Raw genomic sequence first — 13,068 nt, forward strand, 5'->3', positions numbered from 1 at the left:
TCTGAGTGCTCCTCTCGCAAGTACATTCTTGTGTAACTACAATATTTTTAGTTATAGATTCTGTGGCACTACTTGCTGGTAAGAGGTTGAGGGGAGAAAACAAGCGGATTCTTGTGGTGCTACTCCTTTTTCCGGAGTAGGTTCTTGCCTGATGTTTTCCTTTTAAGTTTTGACTGCAAGTAGGTTTTTGTGGATGTCCCTTTTTTGAAGACAGGTTCTTGTGTTCTATGTGCTTTGATCCCCACACCATTTGAGCGATTATAGAAGCCTCCTTAATGATGTGTCTTGATGGTGCTGGTTGGTGTTTCTTGCGCCTGGGGACCCATTCAATGGTGTTCTCTGTGTAGAAGCTTTGAGCTTTGAGTATGCTTTTGGGCACCCAATGACGTTGTTTTTTTTTGGGTTCTTTGTTGATGTGCAGTTCTTGCCTTTATTTGGCTTCCCTTGGTCATTCTATGTTGAAAAACAAGTGATGAAGGGTGCAACCATTTGGGCATTAAGGGGGAGCATGTACCCTTAAGAAATTATGTGAAGGGCGTCAAATCAAACGTCACATGAGTAGATGGGCCAAATGGGTCATAAGCCACAATGTATGCGGGTAAGAATAGCCCAAAATAGCATTAAAAGAAGGCACCTACAAGTAGGCTAGTAGGTGCATAAAAGTCAACAATGAGCACCAAGTGTCATTGGCTTAATCACTTTTTCTCAACTTTCATTATGCAAGCTCTTGGCATCAGGTTAATCACTTTTTCTCTACTTTCATCCACTTCTATCCACCTTAGTGATCTCCCAACTTGACTTTTAAGTTCTTGCTGGTTGTTTGGAGATGAAGATGGGAGGGCTGTTTTTGGAAGCAAGATCTGGGTGTTGTCCTCTTAGTATCCTTGGGCTTCTTGGAGGTTTTTGTGCACCCATCTTTGAATGCTATCAAAGTCTCAAGAAGTTGATCTCTTCGAGAACGTTGCATCTTGGAGGGGGTTTACATCTTGCTACCTTGGTGTGGACTTGTAGGTGGTGTTGTGGCCTTTGTGTTATTTGGTTTGAACGGTGTCACGGCAAGGTAACACGATGTGTGGGGTTGAAGCTTGATGAGAAGCGAGGAATTGGGATTTGATTGACATTGTTGAGGCTTCAAGAGTTAAAAGGATGGACGCAAACATTGGTTCCATGGTGGGTCTTCTTCACAAAGCAATACCATCATTGAGCCAGTGAGAAGCCTTAGTGTTGTGGTACCGTCGTGCCAATGGCTGGTGCATTGCTTGGTACTTATGGTTTTTGTATCTATCTATACCTTGTGGTTTTTGTATCTAGGCTCGCTTGGTGCTAGGTTTGGATCTCCGGATATATATGAATTAGGGCCTGCCTCTTTGGATGGATGTGGCATTGGATCCTCAAATATGCATGCCATTATATATTGGGTTATTTTGAAAGAGAAGCGCTTAGCTCTTCTACAGTCATACTTTCTATCGGCAGCTAGATGTGGAAGATCCATGCGAAACCTCTGATGGATTGTTTGAAGCATTTGTTTGTGATCCAGTTTCCATCATATTATGCTGATCGCCAAATTTGCAGCATTCACTGAAAGATGTGGGGACCGGGGTCTTTAGTGATTATCAAATTATGCAAATTTGTGCTTTTCACATCCAAGATGAATTGAGGCAGCAACTTCTTATTGCTAAGATTTTCTTGTTCCTCACATCCCCAGGTCAGGTACTTCATGCGTGCTATCTAGTCTTGCAATCATTTACTTAATAGCTGATTGATGCAGTAGAGTTGCGTGGCCACACTGTTACATGCGTGGAAGCTTCTTGTCAATTTGCAGATAGAATACTTGTTCACTTTCATGCAAGAAAAGGGGAGAAATGAAAATGAAATGAAATGTTATATTAACGTCTTCAAAAGGCCATAATGACCTATGAGACCAAAAGTTACATCATGGTGGATCTGATACAATGTCTGGATTAAAAAAAAAACCCAGAAAATGAAAAATAAAGATGATACTACTGGCACCTAGAAAATGAAACTGGAACTGGAATATAGCGAGGGGGGGGGGGTACGCTATGGAGGTGAGTGGAATATAGTGAGGGGATACAATATCATGTGGGACGGAGGGGTACACTATGGAGGTGCCTCCATCTCATAATATGTGCCGCATTGGACACTGGCGGATCTCCTCAATATGGAGAGAGAGAGAGAGAGAGAGAGATACTGTGCAGGGCAATGAGATTGGGTCCCAATTACCCACTGAAGGTCCCCCACCACGGATGGTGTACGCATTTTATTTCTTCAGATGAATGAGTATAACTGAACGGGCTGAATTCTGCTTGGGACTGGACCTGTGTTTCTTCCTGCAAGAAGATGCTGAGACTGGAACTCGCAAAGGGCTGCTCAGAGATGCTGAAAACTGGCATCTCCCTGTGACTGCCTGCGTTGACCTCAAAACTGCCTTGCATTTGCCCTCACAACTGCAGCCTGTGGCCTGCTAGAAAGATGTGCTTTGATGCTTGCATGAGATGGGGAACAATAGGACCTGATCTCCCTTTTTAGGGACCCATGGGGCAGGTTGGCTGGTTGGCCTGCTGGTTGAACGTGGTCGACCATGGCATGGGGTGGACCCCTACCGTGGCATACATGCCTTTCTCCTTGGCTCCACTCATCTCTTAGGCTGGCATTAGTAACTCCATGGAGTGTTCACACCCAACCTAACTTGGGTTAGACCTTACTGATTCTGATTGGGTTGTCCAGTGCTAACAAGCGCCTAGACACACTGTACATCATTACATCTTACTGATTCTGATTGGGTTTTCCAGTGCTCGACAAATGTCTAACAAGCACCTAGACACACTGTACATCATTACATCTTGCAAGTGGGTTACATGAACTGTGCTGGACTTAGCATGACGGGATTGTGCAAGACTTGCACCACTTGACTTGACTACCTTGACTATACTATGGTGACTCGTCCTTGGACAAGGGCTCACAAACTGTAGTGTCCGGCCGGAGGTTCTTGCACTTGTCTATACGGCATGCCCACATGGCATAGACGTGCGAAATGCATGTGATATCCCCTTGTGCTTAACTTGTTGATAGTAAGTGCATAAGACAAGCTCAAGGTGATGAATGTGCAAGGTATCCCCTTGTGCTTAACTTGTCAACAATAAGTGCATAAGACAAGCACACGGTTTGGAGTAGGATCAAGGTGATGAACGTGCAAGGTTACAGTGCGAGATGTTGGTAACAAGTCCAAAAACGCGAGAACAGGTTGGAACCTTGCTAACACCAAATTTTGACAACTATTATTTCCACCCTCAGGATTGGTTATGACAGCCTCACTTCTTTTTCGCATGATTTTATGTGAGGCTTTTATAGGGTTATCCTAGATTTTCTGTAATTTGGTCAAATTTCTTGCAAAAATGAAGGAGACATTTTTTCTGAAAGATTGAATTCAAGATTTTGGCTAGCAACATTAATTAAGAAATGAAGGAAAGGCATTTTGGAGTGAGCTGACCAGGATGCTGTCAAAAGCTGGTAGAAACTCCACTTGGTGAGTTACGAGTACAACAGTTTTATCCAACAATGCTCCCAAAACACAATCCTGTAGCAATCATTTAAGGTAACAGTTAAGTGCAAAACAGTGAGATAGTGAAGAGTAACACTAATGTTGCAACAAGTCTATGGGGGATCCTTACATGAAATAAAGTTGAAGCTGTGTGTGCATCCACTGCACTGAAGGGATCATCCAGCAAATAGATGTCTGCATCGCTATAAACTGCTCGTGCGAGCTGAATTCGCTGCTTTTGGCCTCCACTCAAATTGATGCCTCTCTCACTGATTTCAGTCAGATCACCATGGGAGAAATTTGCAATATCTTGCTCAAGTGCACAAGATTGGAGGGTTTTTGCATAATGCAATTTATCCATTGGGTTTCCAAATAAAATGTTGTCCTTCACAGTGCCAGCTTGTATCCAAGCTGATTGGGCCACATAGGCAATATGGCCAGATACATATATCTAAAAAAAGGTGACAAAAATTGATCATGAGTCAGGTACTCCTTTGAAACCATTAGGCTAGTACCTTGAGCTTAAAAAAATGCTACGGTTTGAAGGGGATCGAAGAGTGACACACCGTTCCGGATGATTTAGGCACTTCTCCCAGAATAGATTGAAGAAGTGTAGTTTTCCCTGAACCTATTGCCCCACATATAGCAACTTTCTGTTTGTGCCGGATGGACATGCTGATTTTCTCCAATGCAGGCTGTCCTTTCAATTTAGGATGCCATGAAAGGGTACAGTTCTCTATCCTGATGGCATGCTCAATTTCTTTGTATACTTTTCTTTCAACAGCATCCAATTGCAACTCATCGGCTTGCAGAAACTTGTCAATGCGACGCAAAGAAACGTTGACTTGGATAACTGCTGCCAGCACATCTGGCACCATTCGAACTGGCTCTTGAATAATGCGGAATGTTGCAAGAACTGTAAATATGTTAGTGGCTGTGAGGGGCACTTCAAGAAAGATACAAGTGAAGAATATCACTGAACCCACAACAATTGGTGAAATCCAATAGAGGATTGTACCGTAAGCTCTTGTTATCTGAGCTCGTCTTAACCACCACAACTCCTTTTCTCTAAGCTTGTCAACAAGGGCTTTAAACCTATCCTCCCATGCTTGTAGCTTGATGACTTTAATACCATTCAGGACTCCTGTGGTTGCCCTAAGTCTCTCATCCTGAGCTTCCATCAACTGATTTTGACAAATCTGCATTACCTTGGCCATAGGAGAGCTGATGAGAATGACCAGAAATATTAACACTATTCCTGGGACTGTGGCAAAGCCAACTGTTTTACAGAAGATGATCAATGCAGCGGAGATTTGCAGAGGGATAATCCAGATCCAGTGCACCCACCAAGGAAAATCACCTATGCGGTAAGCATCGATCCCTATGTAGTTCACAATCTCACCTACACTGTGTTCTTGCTTTCCAAGGTTAGAAAGGCACATCTGTTTTCGATGGATGGCCGCAATCAAAGCAGAACGAATTTTCATTCCTAGACGTCGAGCCTCAAAATACCAGTGCCTCTGTGAGAATGACTCCACTGTTTTGATAAAGAAAAGTCCTCCTGCTAGCACATACCCTTCATAGTCAAATTTTTTGTCCCCACTTGCATAATCTACGAACAAGCAGAGAAGGAGAGGCCCAGCAGTGACAGAAGCTGTTCTAAAAAATGCACAAAAGCCGGTAAAGAGAAGGTCTGTCAAGTAGCAATGAGCTAACGAACACAAAGATGATGGCTTTGATGACATAGGATTGTTTTTTTGTGACTCCCAGGAATCCAAGAAACTCTGGTAGTTTGTTTTTGCCTGATCATCTGAAGCAATAAAAGGTATATCTTCAAGGTCTAGAGACTTGGAGTAGCCGGTCTTTAGAAGTGAATCCATCCAAGAGAATGTTAAATGACTGAGGAAGCCTGCTTTCTTCTCTGATGTGATGTTTAAGTAGTCCTGGATCTCAATTGGCTTGATCAAAGGCTGTAGAAAATCACTTGTGGCCAAGTTGTATGCTTGTGTTTGTTGTGGAAGAGCACACACCAGTAGGCAACAGCATATTGGCCAGCATGTGATCATGACGATTCTGTGAAGAGAGAGGCACTTTCCTTCAAAAAGATCCAAGAGAGAGACTGAAGCTCTGAAAGTGAAAAGTAGAAACATGGCACTCCACCATGATTTTGCAACAAAGGTTTTAGTTTTTCCTTTGAACATGATGAGAGAGACAGTCCATTCAAACCCATAGATCATATAGAATATCCAAGCATGGTATGCCGATGTGTTTGGATTGTGACTGCTGGACCAGACTAACCTTATGCTGATTACCCAGTTTCCCAACCAAGCAATGGTGGAAAGAACAAAAGCACAGGTTTTGAACTTGGACCAAGGATACAGAGTTTCTTGAAACTGTGCCTTGTTTGGGACTAACTTCTGTTTTACTGTGGTTATTGCAAGCGTAAGTATCAGGCCAATATACACTACACAAGCAATAGCTTGTTGCAAACAAGGTCCGAATATTGAGCCAATGTCCACAAATTCTCTTCGTCCACATTCTCTTGAAAATGTCGTATTGTTCGAAAATGTCTCAAATAGATCACAAAACAACCTCAAAGGCCCTGCACATATCATATATTTTATCATGCCTGTAGAGATGTTAAGTATTCCAGTGCAAAGATACATACATTCCAGTGCAAAGCATTATTACCTGCTGTGAATAGATGTGTCTCTGCCATTGGTGCTTATCTCATAGCATTGAAGTCAGTCAACTGCTTGGTTGAGGGCATCTGCAAAACTTCAATGACAAAGAAAGAGCATGATGGGTGTAGTTTTTACTTTTCATTGATAAATTCATGCACAAGGTTTGAATTCTAGTAACCGAGTGAGAGTTTCTCTAGGAAAAGAATCTGATGCACAAGACAAGTTGTACATCTGACTATAGAGAAAGTGGCTTGGACAAATCTGCAATGTGGAGTTACTATCGGTACTGAGAGCTAATCTCAGTACCGATAATCTGAGAGCTAATCTCTAGATAATCTGCTTTAACGACTATCCGCACAATAGTGGTCAGAACCCTGGGAGGTGGTTAGACGTCATTGAGCACCTGTCGGGTCCTCTCACATCTGTGGTGTTTGTGTGACAACAATCCAGCTCCTCAAAGCTTCATTGTCTTTGGCACAGGGATGCTGGGTGCCATGGACATCAAAGATCATGACTCTGGTTGTGACAAGTGTCCATGGTGTTCACTGTAACTAGTTGAGTGCCTGTGGGGCCCTGACTGGCAAGTATTTGCAAGGCTGGTACCCCAGTACCCCCTTAGGTACTTGGATGTGTGAGTGTGACTTTGTTTGTAAAAAAAGCCTCTGTCCACACATGGCCATTTCTTGTCCTTGATAGCATAATGGTCCTCCAAAATACTGGTGGCAGTAAGATCACAATGTGACTAAAGACAAAGTGAACACTGAAATTTTCAACACAAGCATATGGTGTGATGATGTGACATTTTAAAGGGAATCGGTCACAGCATGCCCATCAAAAATATAGTGAGGTAGAGAGAGAGAGAGAGAGAGAGAGAGAGAGAGAGAGAGAGAGAGAGAAAGAAAGGTTTATTAACATCTACCAAAGATCCAAAGGGCTAATGAGACCAAAAGTGGTACATACGAACCATGAGTAGACTGTGTCAGCAAAACTTGAAAGTAAAAAAGCTAAGTATTTCAAAACAGGGACCACGTACTACATGAGACCTGCATGTACAATGAGCAATGGGAATAACCCACCCATCATGTGGTATCCTCATTGAGGATGGAGTAAGTAGAATCAAGGTTGACCTCTTGAGGAGGTGTTGCTCTATGGTGAGAGGAAGAGCATGATCTGTTGCTGGTGAGAGGAGGGTCCAGATCTCAGGGCTGGAGGGGGGGAAGAGAGAGAGAAAAATATATTAAGTGTCTACTAAAGACCCAATGGGCCTATGAGACCAAAGTGTTACAATAATGTCCATGGCATATCTCATCATGGAATGGAAAATAAAACAGAAACAAAACATAAACATAGCGATCTCACTGGGGTGATACAAAACTGTCCAAGGAAACTCATCATGGAATACTAGGAACATAGAAACATGAGAGCAGCATCAGCCCCCAGTAGATGGTATACCACTCTCCAAAATATCAAGCATGGGGCTAATGAGTATGGCCGATAGGTCTCCCTCAGCTATGTCACGTGGAAAGGTAGCTCGGTGGCGGTGGAGCATGTCCTGGATCTGGAGCTGATGAGGAGATCGTGGCCGACGACCAAGGGGCCGGTGGCATCGGGCACGTTAGAGTGCGGAGGCCTGGTTCTCGGGCGAGGTGGGTCCGGAGCAGCTCGAGGTGGGTCACAGGATCCATTGTATCGGTGTCCTCCACCTCCTGGGTCCGGAAGAAACTGATGATGGTTGGCTGGGGAGGGAAGGGGCGGAGTGGCTGGGGCCAAAGCTCTCTCAAGAAAGTGTCCTTGTGTCTGCGGAGCTCAAGCAGGAAGCGGCCTAGGCAATGCTGGTCCGGGAAGTCAACGATCCATCATCCTGGAGAGTGGACCAAATCCCTCATGAAAGAGACAGTGAAACCTCCCGCAGATCTCATAGTAAACTGGGCAGCGGCATATGTAATGCTCCTTCGTCTCAACCTCTGTGTGGCATAATCGGCAGGTCCTCTCCTCTCTGGGTCTCCATATGAGCTTCCCGGCTCTAAAGATGCGCTCAGCTCTACTTGTCTCCACTCTGAAGCGGTGGGATGAAACCCGCATTTGGCCGATCGTAATCCGCATGGCATGGGACATGTGAACACTCAGGCAGCCTGGCTGCTGGATGAATCCATCCTCAGTGAGCGTGAGGAAGTGATCTTTGTAGAAGTGCATCTTCGTTGCGAGCTCCGGAGGTGTGATCCATGTGCAATGGTTGAGAGGCTGAGAAGATCTAACTGGGTAACCCGGTTGGTATCCTCGTGAGAGAGCCGGAGAAAAGGGGAGTCCAAACTGTATTGAAGGGGTGGCAGGCATTCCATGCGGAGCCCTATACTGAGAACCAAGCGGACACTAATGCATACCATACTCCAGAGTGGCCCTCAAGTGCTAGCTGTCTCGAGGACTCTAGGACAAGCCTCGGGTATCTGTGGGGGTCCATGTGACTAATGCAATGGAGGTAGGTGATCGTCTGGAAGAGTGCATCCACTACCATCAGGGCTACATCAAACTCTGCTTGGATAAGCTGGTGGTTTGCTGCGGATCATATGGGAGAACATCGTGACCTGGGGCCTCTCAACTTGTTGCCAATCCTCGTCGGATAAATTTGGTCCCCAAAAAGCTACTGCCTACATCAAGGCTGGAGTGAAAAAGCCAACCCTTCATCTTGGGCTCCTGGAAATGTGCTTGGAAACACTGCCGCTCAAGTAAGCTCAAGGTTGCATATCCCACTGTCACTCTGGCATGTGCTGCGGGAAGCATGGTGAAACGTGGGTCACTGAAAGTGACACCAAGGTAGACATAGGATGAGACAATCTCCACTGGATCCCCTCTATATGTGAAGCGGAGAGAGAGCCCCAGGAGGTACATCGCAGGAGATTTCTAGCACCATTGGGGTGAAACAGGAATGCCCTCTCTCACCCACTCTTTTGGCCTCTACATTGATGAGATCTCGAGCTTCATTGATGGATTAGGTGGGGCTGGTCCCACACTGGCAGGCATGTTGATCCCCATACTACTTTATGAAGATGACATCATCCTCCTCTCAGATTCAGCCGAGGGGCTTCAAAGACAGTTGGATGCCTTACCGGACTTCTGCACTCAGTGGGACCTCTTTGTTAACCTCAAGGTAATGGTCTTCAATACTTCTCGCCCCTTCACTTGTTCGGTGACGGACTCATAGAGGGCAATGATGCTCCAAACCATGTTAGATGGGACTCCTATCTCTTGTAGACGGTGTAGGAGGCGGCGGGCTCGGGGTGCAGTATGAAAAGCTTTGCGGAAATCCACAAAGCAGCAGTAAATTCTTTGATCTGGTGCTCTACCCTCCTTGATGATGGCACGGAGGGTGAAAATGTGGTCAAGGGTAGAGTAGCTCCTCCGAAAGCTTGCCTGTCCTGAGGCTTTGCATCCTTGCCTCTTTGCAAATGAACTGAGCTCCGCCTCTAGTACCGATCCATAGAGTTTGATCAATGTGTGGCCAATCATGATCGTCCTATAATTATTAGGATCAAGTGGATCTCCGACTTTGAGGATGAGGGTGATGGTGTTGGTGGACCAACAGGGTGGAAATCCTTCACAAAGGGCTCTATTGAACATGTAGGCTAGTAGGGGCGCCAAGGTATCATCGGCATGTGAGATGTACTCGGCACTGAGTCCCTCATGATCTTGGGCTTGCCCATTACGTAGTCTACGAATGGCCTTGAGGACCATGCCCTTTGTGAAGAAGGTGGAGGTGGTGGGGCGGGGATCTGGTGGTGGGGGTAGGGGTGGCTGATGGGGGATATGATAGATGGAGCATGCATAGGAGTGCCATGTGTCCTGGCAAGTGATAGGTGTTGGGGGGCGATGTTCTCGGAGTTTCCTCCAGGCCTCTTTGCAGTCGGTATAACTCATCCTCTTTCTGAGCGTAGAACTCCCGTTTCTTGCATTGGGTGAGCCGTTGAGAAATCCGTTGCGCTTGTCGTTTTGTGATTTGCCCAATCGGTACCTCATGCTTAAGACGGGAGCGTGTGGCTCAGCATTCGTCATCATACCAACAGTTTTGGGGCATGGAACTGCAAGGTGGCGTGGCGATAGACTGCCGCGTGTAGATGAAAGAAGTGGTGGCGGATGTGTGGAGTATGGTGGTGAGCTGTGATGTGAGAGTGGGTAGGAGGGACAATAGGTTCCACATCTTGGAGTTGGCGGTAGATGTGGTTGGAGTAAACAAGGGCAAGCTCGTGATCAAAATGGACTTGGGTGTAAAGTGAGATGGGGGGTGGTGGCGGAGGGACGGGTGGTGTGCAGATGAGAGTGAAAGAGAGGTAGGCATGGTCAACTTCAAAGGGGGGTGGCGGGATGGAGAAGTCGGGGAGAAGATGTGCCAAAGCCGGAGATCCCATAAGATAGTCCACGGTGCTAGTACCTCTTGAGTGAGGGAAGGAGGTGAGGGCGTCGGAGGAGGGCTATCGGGACATCCTGTTATGGATAACGAGACCATGTGCAGCTCCCAGGTCTCAGAAATATCTCCCATACACTGTGACCTCCTCACGGTCCTGTGATGATCTCTGCAGCCCCGTGTCAATGATGTCCAGCTCCTTTAGTTTGATAGGGCCATCGAGATCGAGTAGTGGGACTTGCCGTCCTGGTGTTGAAGTCCCCAAGCCCTAGCTGTGAGAACTCCATAATATCCCCATATAATGGTAAGTACGGTGACTGGCCATGCTGTGCGGTGTAAGGGGAGTGGTGTGGAGCAAAATAACCCAGAGCAATGTGGATGACTTTGTCACTGCTAAGTTGTAGCCGCACCCAAAGATACCGTGCATCCTTGTCCTTTCAGACGATGCTGAGAATCTGTCGGAGATGGGATCTAAAAAGGACAGCTACCCCTCCAGAGCCACGTATTCCTCCTGATGTGCGGGTCTCGCCTCGGAAAGCTGACTCCCACTCATACCCGGCTATGTTTTGTAAGCCCCTCTCAAGGCTCTGATGAGTCTCTGTATAGAAAATGACATCCCTGCCTGTGAGAATCTCGCTCAAACCTCCTGGATTCAACTATAGGATGCCATTGCAATTCCATACTGCTAACCTCAGGTGTTTGGTCTCATAGACCCTGCGTCCCTATTTGGGACGGTGCTCAATGATCATGACCCTACCATTTCTGTAGATAGCCCACTTGCCTACTCTATGGGCCTCGTGAACTGTCACCATCGCCTCACGCCGGTGTGCCACCTGTGCTGGGGTGAGATCATTTCCCATGTACACCTGTGTGCCCTTGAGGGCAGCCCGTTTGTCTAAGAAGGCCTGTCTACTGGTGGCATCAGGGAATCTAATGATGAGGGGCCGCTCTCGTGCCATATCCTTTCCTACCGTCCATGTATTTGCAAAGGGGCGGGGGGGATCCCATCCACTCCTATCATCTGGCAAAGCGTCATGGCATCCTCCTTGGGGGGAGAGAGAGAACGAGAGATCTTCATCCACTCCAATTCCTTTCTTCCTATTAGTTTTTCAAACGTCCAAAAAACACGAAAAACAAATCAACAAAAGAACACCCTACAAACTCCTATTCTGTCTCTAAACATACATCCTACTCATACTCGACTCAATAGTCTCTGGGTCCTATCCAATTCAACCTTACATCATGACTAGAAACCTTTTAATTCCAGGGCCAATGTTTTGGATCAACATAGTGAAAGTTGAGATAATTTCTAGCAGGTAGCATTGTAACCTTACATTTTACATCGCGAGTTCAAATAGTGTCTCTCTAAGTGATTTTATACACACCTTCCGTAGGTATGTCTCAGTGGTCACTAGTATCTGTGCATCATAAATAGGTTGTGGCAAAGCTTAATTTTAACATTTGATTGATTGACATGATACAAACAGCTTAGATTCACTCTGCAAAGGGATACCAAGTTGTGGGCAAGTGTAAAACAGAAGAAAGAAATAATTTCAGTCGATATGCTACATCTTGCATTGATTGATTATACCATTTGAATCCTTCCTCTTACAGATAAGAATGTGGAAACTTAATGAATTCTTGAATATGCAAACCTTTCCATCTTTGTGGTTTGTAAGTCAATCTATGCAAAGCTCTAAATTAAGTGGTGCTGTGGAGATTGATCACTTGCAAATAGTAGTGGCTTTTGCTATATTTATAGGTCACGAATATTAGCTCAAATAAATTCACTGTTTAAACTGTCAGCTTAATGTGATGCATATGCAGACTAATGGACGAATCCAGTGCAACGAAGGGCAAGCTTTGAGAAATTAGAAGGTAGTTCTTTAAGTGTTTTTCAGTGGGATGAGAATCATGAGTCTAGGGTATGTATGTAGTTAAGGGGAGTTACATAGGGAGATTTTCTTTTAGTTTTGAGGTTGGACATGATTTTCTTTCATTTATGAGGTTTTTCAGACCAAGGGGAGTTGCACATGGACATGATTTTGCCTTGCAACTGTCTATTGGCAAGTTACAGGGGCGTGTTTGGGCCAAGAGGGCAATGTCAAAAAACCTCAAAATTCAATCCAAAAAAAAAAACGAAACTTGAAATTTAGGCAATACTGCCATACTCGAGAGGGTTTCAAGGGTTTTCGAAACTGTTTTGAAGTTTCGAGGTTTCAACAGTTAGAAACGGGTTTTTTTTTTTGTGACTAAGCATGCGATTATATGGCCTAATAAAGTCATGATGGATGCTAAGTTGCAAGCGCAACCAGTGTTCTCAAGGTATATCAGGGCTTCCTCCTCCAAGAATTCTAGCATGTCTTGCATCCAATCTTTAAAAAATTCCAGGTTTTAACATGTGAAGATTGCTGCAAATCATTCTACAC

General features: G+C 45.3%; 1 protein-coding gene across 4 annotated transcripts in view; it reads right to left on the minus strand.

Annotated features, from left to right (window-relative positions):
- Positions 1–13,068, minus strand: part of LOC147626076 (ABC transporter C family member 8-like) — a 59,297-nt gene that overhangs the window by 45,768 nt on the left and 461 nt on the right. For 3 of the 4 annotated variants that reach the window (XR_015268770.1, XM_086817638.1, XM_086817640.1), the window contains exons 2-5: positions 6,251–6,337; positions 4,126–6,161; positions 3,690–4,010; positions 3,509–3,595 (exon numbers count right to left, since the gene is read on the minus strand). Coding sequence is in view for 3 of the 4 variants with exons in the window: in XM_086817638.1 (XP_086673764.1) it covers positions 3,509–3,595; positions 3,690–4,010; positions 4,126–6,161; positions 6,251–6,278 (2,472 nt within the window). In the remaining variant the exon portion in view is untranslated. The remainder of the gene's footprint in view (positions 1–3,508; positions 3,596–3,689; positions 4,011–4,125; positions 6,162–6,250; positions 6,338–13,068) is intronic. The other variant, XM_086817639.1, reaches the window with a different exon arrangement.

Source organism: Cibotium barometz, chromosome 23 (assembly GCF_041138505.1).
Source record: "Cibotium barometz isolate CiBa-2024 chromosome 23, ASM4113850v1, whole genome shotgun sequence".
NCBI lineage: Eukaryota > Viridiplantae > Streptophyta > Polypodiopsida > Cyatheales > Cibotiaceae > Cibotium > Cibotium barometz.